A 14,252-nucleotide genomic window follows, 5' to 3' on the forward strand; every position below is an offset into this window, starting at 1 on the left:
AAACAAGGTTTATCCTTATTTTTCCCCAAATCTAGCAGGGAGCCCTCAGCCCCCCGCCCCCTCCTCCTCACACCCCTCAGCCCTCCTCAGAGCCGCCCCCCCCCCCCCCCCGCGGGCTCCCCCGGCCCCGCGCCGCAGCCAATGGGGTGCGGGCTCGGCGGGAGCCGTGACGTCATGCGCCGCGCCGCCCCGCCCCCTGCCGAGCAGCGGCGGAGGCAGCCGGAGAATCCCGAACGCCCCCTCCCTCCCTCCCTCCCTCCCTCCCCGCTCCCCCCCCGCCCCCCAAACAAGATGGAGGCCGGCGGCTGCTGCGGGCACCGGCACTAGCGCGGCCGCCGCTCCTCCGCCTCGCGCGGGGTGGGGGGAGGAAGAAATAATAAATAAAAAAGAAAGGCAAAAAGGCTGGAAGCGTCTCCCTCCTTCCTCCTCCTCCTCCTCCTTCTCCCACCGGCTCCTCGCTGCGCTGACTGCTGGCCCTCCCCATGCCGTCGTCGCCCTCCTCCTCCTCCTCCTCCTCCTCCTCCTCCTCCCGCAATTGTCTGCGCTCCGGCTCCGTGCATGCCCGCGCCGCCTCCTAGGTGGCTGCGGGGGGTGGGCGCTCCCGGCGCTGCCATTCCGCGCATACCTCCATGTCCCTGCGCCCGCCGTGGCCGCCCGCAGCCGCGCACCGCTCGCCCGCTCGCTCCGGCTGCCGCCCTGAGAGCCGCGCCCGCCCGGGGCTGAAGCCGGGGGCGGCGGCGCCGGGGCCGGGGGGTCTCGCCCCGAGGAGCCGCCGCACGCCGCAGCCATGAGCAGCGCCGCCGCCACCGCCGCCGCCTCCTCCTCCACCGCCGCCGCCACCGCCACGGCCGGCAGCGGCGCCGGGGAAGGGGCCGAGGAGGCGGCCAAGGACTCGGCGGACATCGCGGCGTTCTTCCGATCCGGTGAGTGCGGAGCGGGGCGGGGGGGGGGGGTGTGGGGGTGAAGCGACATCTTACCCCCGGCGCGCGGGGGCGAGGGGAGCCGGCTTTGTCAGGTGGCCCCGGGGCGGGCTGGCCAGGTGGGAGCCGCCGGGCTGAGCGCGGCCGGCTCGGCAGTGTCCATCTTGCCGCCTCCTCCTCCTCCTCGGCGGGGCCCGGCGGCGGACAACGGCGCTGCTGCGGGCTGGACGCGGCCCGGCCGCCGGGGCTGGGTCCGGGAGCCGCCGCCGGTGACAGGTGCGGCTGCCGGTACCGGGCGGCGGCACCTGGCTGCCGGCGGGGAGGAAGATGAGGAGGAGGAAGAGGAGAGCGGGAGCCGAGGCAGCGGCGTGCCGCAGGGCTGCGGGCAGCGCGGCGGCCGGGGAGAGATGACGGCGCTCCGCAAGGCACCGCGGGCGGTGGTAGCGGGGAGGCGGCCGCAAGCCGCCCCCGGGGCTCCCCGGCCGGGGCTCCCGAGGGGGCACCGGGGAGGGGGCGGCGGCGCTGACAGGCCGCCGGGGTGCAACATGGAGGCCGCCACCGCCGCCCCGCCGCCCGCACCGTGCCCCCGGTAATGGCGGCGGGGAGGGGGCGGCGGCGGCCGAGCCTCCCTCCGCTGCTCGGGGCCCTTCCCCGGGCGGCGGCTGCTTCTCGTCCTCCTCCTCCTCCTCCTCTTCCTCCTCCTCTTCCTCGCCGCCGGCGGCTCCTCGTTCCCCCGGGCACCCCCGGGCGGGGCGGGCGGGCCGGGCTCTTGCTCCCTTGGGCTGCCTAAAAAGGAGCGGCGTGAGAGGAAAATGCAGACTCACCGCCGGGAAAGATGAAGGGGGATTGCCGGTTTTGCGTGTGAAAAATAACAATAACTAATAAAACCGATGGCAGTAAGAACAATGCTGATGAAGGCTGCGTTAATGGGGGTTTTTTAAGGAAAGTCGGTGAGGGAGGTGGGAAGCGGCGCAATCAGTGCTTCTGGCGGCCGGTGCTCGCCGCTGGACGTGCTGGGCTTCATGGGGATGAAGAAGGAGGTGTGATTCACAGCAGGCATCCCTGAAGCAGGGTTCAGAGCCACTTCTGCGCGGACAGATGGACCGAGCAGTGGGTCAAGGCTCTGAGGGGCCTGGTGCTTCCCAGAAACCTGTTTCGCGTGACAGCGTCGAGCGCGAAACTCATTGTCAAGATGCTTGCCGTGGTGGGTTGTGTCGTGGATGAAGGACTGATCTGAGCTTTGCTGTTCTCAAAACGTCATTTTTACACTAAAATGAAAATAAAGGGTTCCAGTAGTAGGCTTGCGTAGTTACAAATAGGTACGTGTTGTGTAGTAATCTGGCAGCTCTGGACGACCCAGCCAGCTGTATTAATAGTCATCCTCCACATTGGTGTGTGGGTAGGGGGATGACACAGACTTGATAAGCTCGTAAGTGGTGCAGCGATGACTTCTGATGCTGATAGCTTCTGATAGTAGGGGAGTTGCACCGAGCTTAGTCTTGCAGCAGCTGAAAATCTGAAAGCATTAGAAAAAGACATCACATGTTTATTGAGGAACTCTTTTATAATAAATATTTAACAACTGGCATTCCCATTTCTGTTTTTACGCATGGAGGTTATCTGGTTCAGCCAGAGCAGTGTCATACACTGGAAGAGGTTTTGGCATCTCTGTAGGTGTTCGGTATTGGGAAGAGCTCATTAAACTCTGCACCCCTACATGATCTACTCTTCTATAAGAAAAGGGTCCGTTAAAAGATCTTGGTGCTTCCCTTTGTTTGGACAGGAGGTACAATTTTTTTTTTTATTTCAGTGAAACACAATGGACACAGCGATCAATGAACAAGCACAAAGCTTAGTTTGGTGTACGTGGGAGCAGACAAAATATTTTTCTCTTTACAGTATTTACAATGACAAATGCTTCCTTTTTCCTGTCACTTGCAGAGAATGTCAGCAAAGCTGTAGCTGTTACTTAAAAGAGAAAATGAGTAAAAATGTTACAGTGTTTTCCAGGAGAGGGGAAAAAACCCATCCAAAAACAAATGAAAACCACAATGCCTGAACAATCAGTTCTAATCTTAGGCTAGTTAAATTGGTCAGTTGTACAGCCAGGGGGGTTGTTAGCTTTCCTCCTGTCCTTTTGAAAGACAAAGCCTGAAGCAGAACTGAAGTAGCCTGAAGAACAGAATTTCAGCGTTTGGAAGATGTTTTATTAGGATATTGAACAATGGCCATGTTCACTTGAAATGTGCATGTTTCCAGTTTCTGCTTTGGTTATGTAAATGTAAACTCCCTCTGAGTTGTTGTGGAAATTGGTTGCAACTGAAACACAAAGAAATGTTACTGAAGGAAGAAGCTGGACTGGAAGTGAGGTAGTAGTATGAAAACATAAAGATAATGTGTCTTGAATTTCAATTTAAAATTAGATGTATCAGAGTTGGAAGCAATAGAGGCAGCTTACTTGTTATGTATTTGCTATCCAAATCTTATTAATTGAAGATAAAAAGGCGAGAGCACCTTGTTAGATCTGTCACCTTCTTTGTGGCACGATTAAGAGTGAAACCGCTAAGAAGCAGAGATGGTGCCAAGCAAAGCGATTACATTTAGACTGAGAAAACACAGTGGTTGTAGGAAGTGCCTTTCTGTGCTATATGTAAACTGGAGGTTGGAGATGACAGTGTAACTGATGGAGAGGATATGTTTGGAGCTGAAGATGTAAAGACAAGTGTCCCTTTTTGTCTAATTAAAGTTGTGCAACTTGAAATGATGACTAAAATCTCTTAGTCTGCAATTTTGTTTTATAATTCTAAGAGTCTGGATAGCAGGGTATTGATGCATGTGTTAAGTATACAAGATCTATTCTGTGTCAAAGTATTAAGTAAAAAGCTCTCAAAATGTATTCAAAGATTCAACTGAAAATCATGTGAGCACGCTTTCAGGAAATAAGTGTACAAAGTGGAATTGAGAGACTATCATCAAGGCATGGCTTACAAGGCAGTAAATGTACAGAAGGCTTGTTTGTTTATCCTGTCCTTTCATTGTTACTGTTTTTAAATCTCCACGTTTAGAGCTTCAAGTCCGTAATATTTTGGGAAGGTGGTGCACCAGTCAGCCGACATCTTTGCGATGCAAGAATGAGGGCTGTCCATTTAAGTTTAATCATGCTATTATAACATCGTCCTCCAAGCCAAATGATTATTGCAAGTTAAAGTTCATTGATTTTGTTTTTAAGCAATAAGAACTTTTTTTTTCCATCTAGCATCTTAGCTAAGTATAAGAGATAGTGATTGTACATTATAATTAAATTTGCCTTCTTGGGATGCTGAAGAGATCTGTGAATACCAAGCAATGCAGAGAAAAAGGCTTGCAAACACTTAGGCAACTCTTAGCTAGACAATATAGCAAGTACCTTTATAAATGACTGCAAGAAGTCTCAGTGGAAAAACAAACAAAGAAGTTGCCAACTGATAACTCTTTACTGTTTTGTGATGAAAGTAGATGTAATTATTTCCTGTATGATAAATTACATCTGAGAGCCATCAGAGAGCTGTGCAGTAACTTCATTCATGCATGGACCGATGGTACAGTTTCTGAAGCCACTGAGGAGATTCTGATTGTTACCACTGTTTATTTCAACGCTCACCACATTTACAGAAGCAGCAAAATTTACATTCTGAGGGACCTTGCTCTGGCTAAGCCTCAGCAGTTATGCACCCTACTGACAAGACTTCCAGGGCGTCTTATTTTTCCTTTGTGTTTTTGAACATTTCTGTCTTTGCCAGATCAAATCCAAATACAACTGTCAATCATAATTCAGAACTTGATCTGGGAAAACACAAAGGTGGAGGACTTGCCGTGTTAAAAATGAGTCTCTGCAGGTGACAGCAGTCCTTTCTCCGCAGGAGGTCTCTGAGATGGAAGAGGAGTGGGTCTGGAGGAGAAAGGTGTCTGAAGCACGGGGTTTGGTGTGCCACCTCTCCCCGACGGGAAGTCGGAGAAGGAGGTGGTTGCCAGAATAGTTTTGAATGGCACTTGACTCTAGCATTGTATGCTTACCCTTTCCTGTAGGTGCTGCTTATTGTAAGCTTAATGGTAGGAAAACTTTAAACTTTGTTTTGAGAGATATGTGGCCACTAAAATGTTTATGCGAGTGTTTTGGGAAAATGGGATGCTGAATTCTATTGTGGTTATGGACGTCAGGTTGAAGACTTCTGCAAGTACTGGTGGCTTGAGAGACTTTGGTCAATCTGCCTAAGGCTTGAGTACACATCTGCCTATTGCAGTCTAGGCTGAGTAGGTAAAACGATATAGGAAGTATTAATAGCATAAAAACATTTAGTTGTTGTTTCTTTGTCTTAAATAATGAATTTGTGGCTTGCTTAGTTTTTGTGAATAGCGCTTAAATAATAACGTAAAGATAAAAACCAAAAGATTTGTTGAGAAATGCAGGATTTCAAGTTTAAAGTGAGGAACTGTAATTTGCTTCTTCCTTGTCACCTTGTTTTACACAACTTTGTCTTGTTGCTTTACATTAGTGTCCTGTGTGATGGTGGCTAGGAAGGCTGTCTGTCTGTAGTAGATAACGTTAATAATGCTAGTGAAGCAAAAAAAATCTTCTGGAAGAGGGGAAGAAAAGAGGGAGGAAAAGAAATGGAGAAAAAAGTATGCATGCTGTGCAGCAAACTTTTCCATGAATACTACTAATCAGAAACATGCTACCTTTTAGATCATGGACAAAGTAACTTTCATACTAGGCATCAAATTTTAAAACCAAGGGCAATTTTCAGCTTAAATCCGTGGAGCAGAACACACAACGTGTAAAGTTCAGATAGTGGCTTTCTGCGAAGGTTTATCCATCTCCTGTCGATATGTAGTGGCTGACTTAACAGTGAGCGTAGTCAGAGCTGTGGTTGTGTGGGTTACTTGGCATGGCATTTGGACTAGCGACAGAGTAGCTACAAACATCTAATAAAAATAGTCTAATAGGGAAGCCAAAAACGAAGTGTTGGCAGGGAAAACTGGTGGTACCCCACGTGGCATCTCCATGCTGTTCTCTGAAAGTATTCATTCGGGGCCCTGTGGCTGACAGGAGCTGAGGTACGTTGGGGGTTTTGTGAAGTGGTGAGGTACGCAGAGAGTATGAGCCACGAAACAAGTCGGACGTTGCTTTTTCATGACTGTTATTTTGTCCTACGAGCCTCACTGGTCAGTGAGGAAGTTGCAGCAGCGTTGCTGTCATTAGGGCTGCCTGATTCAGGCTGGAGAAGAAGTGGGACCCCTTGTGAAGTTTTCAGTTGGATTCCACAACATCCATTTTAATAAGATGTTGGGGGAGAGAGGGAGCTGAAAAAGCTAAAAGACACAGAAATGTCACAGCTTGGTAGTTGCAGGACTAAAATAATTACAGAAACAATACAATGGAGAAGTTACCCTGGGAATAGTGTTGTTGGATTGACATTTCCTGGAATAATGAGCAAGAGGACAGCGCGTGTCGGTGTGAGATGCAACAGCTGCTGTGCAACTTCGTTTGGTGTGGAAGAGCCAAACTTCTTGGGGTACTGAAGGATAGGGAAAGGTAGAGGTTAGGTTGTGTGTACAAGAGAGGCAGAAGTCATGGTCATTACCAAGAGGAAACAGAATTACTTGTAGCATCTGTGACAGCTGACAGTTGATAAACTAAATGCACGTTTGAAGTGGAAGGTAAATGGGAGCTAGAGAAAAGCCAGGCCAGTTCTTGAGAGGAGTAAGTTTGAGCAGGCATGAAACACTGACGTGCTCAGAACTGAGCGTAGAAAGGAGCTGACAGAATTAGAAAAGAGACGTGTTGCAGCTCAGGCTTTCCCTGTTTGCAGAGCTTCATTGCTGTGTAGATGAGGTGGCTGGTAAACTTCTCTTAAAGAAGTGTGTTTTCTCCAGCTAGATGTGTTCTGCAGAAACAAGTATGAATCTTTGAACTGAAATTTCACATGGCTTCCCAAAGCTTTTCAATGTAAAATGGTTGTGAAAGTAAATAAAATCTTGACAAGGATTGAAAAGACTTTTCCTATCCCAACATAAAGAGAAAATATTACTATTTCTCTACTATTTTTCAGTTAAAAAATAGTTCTAGTGTGAACAAATAGGCCTCTTTAGATGCAGACAGTTTGGTCAGTTTGTTAATAGGCTGAAACTGCACTGTGATTTTGCTCTGCAGCTTGAAGGAGGAGATGAGATCACTCTGAAATAGCTGTTTATGGTCAGCAAAAGCGTTAAAACAGGAAAGACACGCAAACTTTGGAAATGCCATGGTAGGTGTGTGACATTCTTTTGAAATTAAATGATGATTTTTATGAGAACAAGGGAAAATAATTTTTCTTCTTGATGCTGTGAGAAACAAATGTTGTCTAAAAAGAAGAGGTCTATGAAAGGGCTACTGGTTAAAATGAAAAATTAAAGCCATAGCAAGCTATTTTAAAACTAATCACTAAAATGGTTGCATACTTGGTTCTTCTCATAAAGACATTTGTTTGATTTGGAGAAGGAACTTTGTCTAACTTAACGTTTTTCTTGGTGCAGTGAAATCAAAAAGTAGATTACTGGTGAAGTAATACGCATGATCTGCAAAGCTGAGTCATGTTCCTTCAGGAAGGATACTGCTGTTTTGAGAAAACAGATCACTTTCCCAGTAGTGAGGAGGAGGAATTGAAATGACAAGGAACAACATCTCAAGTGCTTTTAGCAGTAGACACTACATTAAAGCATCTGCTTTTGAATCTCTAGAATAGCTTGGTATATTGATACACAAAGAGGAGGGTCATAAATTACTTGTGCCCACAAAGTTTTACCAAACAGTCTGTGTGGCAAGAGCCTATAGACTCAGCTTTAATGATACCAAGCCCCTTCCATTCACTTGTCTGCCAAATGGATGTTCTAACGCATCTGAAACTGGAGCTGTGGATCCCAGATGCTTGTGGTTGCACAGAGGAGATGGAGATGGCCTAATTGTCTTTGGGCATTTATTTAAAAAATAGGGCTGGTTTCCATGGTTGTTGAATGGAGTCTTGTCAAAGCATTGTCAAATCTGTTTCATCACCTTACATCATTACTACTGCCATGCATAAATGGCTGTAGCAATGATTGATTTTTAAAAAACAAAGGCAAAAAAACCCTGCATATATCAAACAGGTTTTCCTAGTGTTCAGTGCTCACCTGTGCATCTTGCTGCTACTTTGAATGTGGTGTTTGTAACCTGTACCTTAGTAATAATGATTTCAATTCTTCAGTGTTTTATAGTGCTGCTTTTTTTTTTTTTTCTTCCCCATAAGAGGACCTCTGCAGAGCGGTGAGAAAATTCCTTAGCAGTATTGTGGATGGTTAGGAAGCAAGATTTAAATGATCAGAAGAAAACTGTAGGTCTCCAGCAGTTGAAATATGCCAGTGGATTGCTTTGTCTGGTATGATTTATGTGGAAGTGTTTCAACAGGGTGCACAGATAATTCGTTCCTACAAATCTGTGTAGGAGTCTAGTTAGTATTACCAACTTACGCAACAGTCAAAATGTGAGGCTCAGATTCAGGAAGGTTTGTTTAACTAATTTGCCTGGGAATAAATATATAGATAAGTGTATGTGTGTGTATGCTGGCAAACAGAATGTTCTGTGTGGCTTGAAAACCGAGTTTGTTCGATGAATCTTAACAAAAAGTTGGGGGAAGTATTCTGGGCAGTAGGCACCTAACAGCACTGTTGTGACTAATAGCGCTGTGTTCTGGTCTGCCGTGAAAATAGCCAAAGTTTAATTATTCATATTTCCTTGCTGTCTTAGTACGTATATGAGCAATAGTAGTCATTCTGAAGGTGTCTGCAGACTGTGTGAACAACTAACAGTGCTTTCTGTAGTTAGCTTCATGCACCAGTGTTTAGCAATTGGAGAGTGAGGGTCTGGGGTTGTGGTGAAAAGAGATTTCATAAGTGCTGGAAATAAACAGAGAAGTACACTATCACCAGTTAAGGCTCACAAGTAAGTGTTAAATACCTATTTGTTTTTATATAGTCCATACCTCACTTCTTGTTTAAAAGAGCAAATTAAAACAAAAAAATAAAATAAATTTTGTAAGAAATTCTTGCATTGTTGTGCATCAGTGAAACCTGCAGCCTTTTGAGATAGTCTTTCAAGGCATTTGGTCAAGGTTTTTCTCTAAGCTTTGTGATTGTCACATGGCTGGTGAATAACTTTGAGGCCATCAAACAACAAGAGATATTATTGCTGAGATTTCTTGAAAAAAATAACTGTCAAACATTGAAGTCTTGGGGACTGCTTGTTTTCAGAGCCAAAGCAGATGTTAAATTTTTGGATGAAATGGGGTAACGTGTCTTAAAATTTGGCTGAGACAATAAAGGGAGGATACGTAAGAACAGCAGGAGAATACATCAAGAACATCCTGAGAAGTGAGTTAGAATAAATGGAGAGTTTAAATACTAGGCATTATTTAGCTAGCCTCTTACACTACACAATGTGCTTTGCTGTAGCCATTGTGTAGACTTGGCTGTACAGTACAGGATAGAATTTTCTAGTGGAGCGTTAAGGTTGTAAGACCTTTGCTTTCCAAATGTTTTTCATGCTACTAACTTCTGGACATGTTAGGTTATGCAGCATTGGAAGCAAAGATGATATCATTTTCTGAGAACGTAAAAATGTTCCGCCCTCTTCTAAAAAATTTGGGTTAAGGTTGAAATGTTTTTGCTTTTTCTAATTCTTCTGGAATTGGAGAAATGGTTATCTGCAGTTGAAAGCACAGGAAAAAATGTAGAAGGCTTCAGCAAAGCAAGGTGAATCAATGTAAGTTGACTGTGGATGGTCGTATTCGATGCCAAAGCTGATCAAACTTTAGACATCAAACCCCACCCTTTTGAAGCCTCCCTCTGTTATTATACAGAAATAAAATAGGATATGGTGTCTCTGCTACAGAAAATGAACAACCATGATGGTCATTTTTGGAAAAAATCCAGCCTTCATATCTGACCTTTTATCCCTAATTTCATTTATTTATCTATTTTATTGATGTCAGGTAGCAAGTCCGCTTTAGTTGCAATTGCATGTCAGGGTGGCCCTAAAACCATGGAAATGGGACGGTTACAGCATTAGCTTATGCTCTTCTTTGCACCCCTTAAAGTCACATTTTGTATGCCTTGAGTAGCTGTTTTCTGCAGTTAAGGATAGTTGTTAGACTTCGACTTGTTGTGGCCTGCAAAGCTCAGAGAGGAAATCAGTGCTGTGCGTTGCTTAACTGACAGGGTTTCTAGTGAGCTGGGCTTCTGTAAGGACAACAAAGGCAAGCCAAACTCAAATCCATTAGGACAGTGACACCTTTTCAGATGGAAAGACCAAGTGAGCCGTAATCGCTTATCTAGTATAGTAACTTGCTGGTTGGCTTCTTGATGCTTCAGTAAAATATATATATATATATATATATATTTATATATATATGTATGTATAAAAAGACATCAGCTTCTCCAAATTTAGCTTTCCAAAGAAAAACAAGAACACTCACCCGACTGAATTTCTTGTCTTGGTGGCTTAGCAAAAAGTAAAAATCCCGAACTTCATTTCTGTTCCCATTATGGGAAAATTCTACTGCTTGTCTATTGAATTACCAAGTCAGCAGAGCTAAGGCTAGCCTGCTTATAAGAAAGTGATAAAATACGGTTTGGCTCGTGGTGATCCTTGCAGAGGATAGCCCTGACGTGCTGCTGTCTGTTGGTGCAGAAAGAGCAGTATCATTTGTTGTATGCTGCGAAGGCTGCAGTCAGATTTGCCTGTCCTTAACTCGGAATAAGGGTGCAACTCGTCCAACAATAACCACTTGGCGTGTGTGTTAACTTTTTTTTTTTTTTTTTTAAAGCTTGGAATCAGATGCATCCTTCCCTAGCCAAAGGGAAACATTTGAGAAGCTGTGACGCATTTACACAGATGAAGGAAGGAAATGTCCAAAAGAGTCAAAAGCTAAATATAGATCAGTTTACTGAGTTGAACTCTGGGTGGGAATTGAAGAACTAAATATAAATCCAAATTTGTACCTTTGTAACTTATATAACCAAGTAGTATAACCCTTTTCTGGTTTTTCATTTGTAAAACTTTATAGTGGACAACTTCGGGTAAAGAATTGTGTCAAGCCTTGTGAGAGCGGTTTCCAGGTGCCTTAAATACAAGACAGCACTGAAAAGTCTAATAATTTCTTGATTATTTCTATAGCCCAGTTTAATTCTCTGGAAAAGTGGATTGTGGATTTTTACTGTGTGGGTTTTTGTTGTTTTTTTAGCTCCGCTGTGGAAATTATATTTCCTGAGTTGGACAGTGAGAGTGAGTGCACCCTCAGCAAATTTGCTTATGACACCAAGCTGTGTGGTTCAGTCGACGCGCTGGAGGGAAGGAATGCCATTCAGAGGGACATGGATGGGCTTGAGAGGTGGGCCTGTGCGAACCTCATGAAGTGCGACAAGGCCAAGTATGAAGTCCTGCGCCTCAGCCAGGACAATCCCAAACACACATACAGGCTAGGAGGAGAGTGGATTGAGAGCAGCGTTGAGGGGAAGAACCTGGGGGTGTTGGTGGATGAGAAGCTTGATATGAGCTGGCAATGTGTGCTTGCAGCCCAGAAAGCCAACCATATTCTGTGTGCATCAAATCAGCAGGGTGAGGGAGGTGATTGCCCCCCTCTGCTCTGCTCTTGTGAGACCCCACCTGGAGCACTGTGTTCAGCTCTGGGGCCCTCAGCACGAGGACATGGAGCTGTTGGAGTGAGTCCAGAGGAGGGCCACGGGGATGATCAAATGGCTGGAGACGGGCTGAGGGAGTTGGGTTTGTTCAGCCTGGAGAAGAGAAGGCTCCAGGGAGATCTTCCAGTACCTAAAGGGGGCCTACAAGAAAGCTGGAGAAGGACTTTTTATCAGGGAGCATAGTGATAGGACAAGGAATTATGTTTTTAAACTAAGATGGTAGATTTAGATTAGATGTAAGGAAGAAGCTCTTTACCCAGAGGGCAGTGAGGCACCGGCACAGGCTGCCCAGAGAAGCTGTGGATGCCCCATCCCTGGAGGTGCTCAAGGCCAGGCTGGATGGGGCTTTGGGCAACCTGGTCTGGTGGGAGGTGTCCCTGCCCATGGTGCAGGGGGTTGAAATTATATGGTCTTTAAGGTCCCTTCCAGTCCAAACCATTCTATGATAACAAAGAAAAGAGAGTTGTGGTAACCCAGGCATTTAAGATACGATTTTTCAGTTGTGTAGGAATCTCTAGAAGGTTTGCCTTCTGTTCTGCCACAAACCTTGGTTTGGAAGCTATCAAGTCTTCTCTGAGGTTAAGGAAAAATCAGCTTGTTCAGGGTGCTTAAAATTTATGTATTGGAAGAGAGTATTGGAAAAAAAATCTTCATATACAAAGAGCAATCTAAATTACTTTCTTTAAATGACCACAGAAGTGCCATCAAAGTCAAGATAAGTTGTCTTTCTTTCTGGAGCAGTGCTTCATTTTTGGGGGGACAGGTACTTTGCTGGTAAAGCAAGTGTTACTCTATTTGTAAACATAACTAATAGTAAATGCAATAGGAATTTATGGGTAAACATGGTAGCCCTACAGTCTAGAACTTTAAGCAGTAGCTATCTCCACTCCCTCCTGCCTCCCCCACAGATGAGGGCTAAGGTTTTATATTTAATGTCTTCTCTTTTCCTAGTATGTTGCCTGCTGAAGAATGTTTACTTGACAGATGTATTAATAGTTGTGCTCTTGTTTGTTTTTGTTTGGTTTTCCAGAGGAGCTTAAGAATGTTTTTTCAAGGTTGTTTTGAACAAATTTTGCTGTCTTTGATAACTATAATAGTGTCTGTTCCAAGCAGCAATTTATCTGTTAAAGCAATAAACAGTTTGTAGAAAAATGACCGGACTACTTACAGTAGTGGTACAATATGCCAATTTGAACTTTGTCTTCATGAAGTATATTGTGATGTAGCAAAGCATTGCAACTACTGTTTTGAAAATCTCACTTTTGTAGCGTGGTGTTGAAATGGATTTGCCCATGTTGCTGTTCTTGTTGTGCTAACCGCTGTTCTGAAATTAAAGCTGTAAAAACTCTTTGAAAGACCAGTTGGTTAGCTGAGTTGCAAACTTAATGAGCGATGTTTCTGCTTGTAGGCAAGTTTATGACTTGGAACCTGTGCCAGGGCTGAACTTGCAGTTCGTGTCCACTGAGGCAACAGGAGGGGGATCAAAGAACTAGAAGATACAGCTCTCCATAATGTTGCAGATGGTCTTTAGGCAGTGAAAAGGAAGCTGTAGAGTCCTGTATTTGAGTGTGGGAAGGTAAGCATGGATATACCTTGATGTTAAGGTAGAACACTTAAGGGAGAGCCTTTGAGTTGTCTAGGCAGCCTGAGCTCCGCTCCTTTGTCTGCGTGTGCTGCAGCGTTTGTGTGTGTTGATACAGCAGACAAAAAGATCGATCTTTTTTGTGTGCGTGTGTGTTTGCTAGCAGGCAGAGTAGTATTCTAGGCTTGACTTTTTGTTCGTGCAGTGTTTTCCGGTACTTGTCATAGGAATTTCACTCCCAGTTACCTCCTGTACAAATACATTGTGTTCTGGCTTGTGTGGTAGCTACAAAACTTCAGAGGTGAGTACAGAACTGGCTGCTTTGGGTTCTCCTGGTTTAATAAGACTTTTATTAGGGCAGGAGAGATTAGAGGAAGGATAGCCATCTTTTTCCAGAGTGGCTTTTTACTGTCTTAATTGTTGTCCTCACGTGTGTGATCCCTTCTTTTGTTCCTTTTGCTCAATAAGTAAGACAGAGGTCCGACAGACAATGAGCTCAATCACTAGGCATCAGTGTTCATCTCCATAGGAGGTCCATTATGTGTACAGAGATAAGTAGGGGGTCATATGGAAAAGTGATGCATAGCAAGTGTTAAAGCATGTGTGTTGCATTGACTAATAAGGGTTGCATAGGCAGCTTTTGTGCTGCATTACCTAGTTTCTGAGTGCTTTTTTTGTGACAGCTTCTATTAAGCCTGGTCCTAGCTCAATTAAGTCATTGTTTAGGGTTTTTATTTAGGGTTTAAGTTTTTATTAAATGCCTTAGTGGATGACAGTAGATGACACTGGTTTTAGCAGACTATGCTGGATTAGTGTGTTATATCAGAGTTATTTTGGGAGTCGAAGTGCATTAATTCACTACATGATATTAAGGAGGGTGGATGTATAAGCTGCTTTCTTAAACAGAGATGTTGATTGCAGGAAAGCATCTCTTTGTACAAGCACAAGTTAAGTACTTTGCTAAGAGGCAGCATTTTATTTTATTTTTTGGACTAACAACC

General features: G+C 45.0%; 1 protein-coding gene across 2 annotated transcripts in view; it reads left to right on the forward strand.

Annotated features, from left to right (window-relative positions):
• Positions 1 to 262: 262 nt before the first annotated feature.
• Positions 263 to 14,252, forward strand: part of TRIO (trio Rho guanine nucleotide exchange factor) — a 249,121-nt gene continuing 235,131 nt past the window's right edge. The window contains exon 1 of one of the 2 annotated variants that reach the window (XM_083821948.1): positions 263 to 923. In XM_083821948.1, coding sequence (XP_083678074.1) covers positions 788 to 923 — 136 coding nt within the window. In that variant the 5' untranslated portion in view covers positions 263 to 787. The remainder of the gene's footprint in view (positions 924 to 14,252) is intronic. The other variant, XM_083821946.1, reaches the window with a different exon arrangement.

Source organism: Anser anser (assembly GCF_964211835.1).
Source record: "Anser anser genome assembly, chromosome: 2".
Taxonomy (NCBI): Eukaryota; Metazoa; Chordata; class Aves; order Anseriformes; family Anatidae; genus Anser; species Anser anser.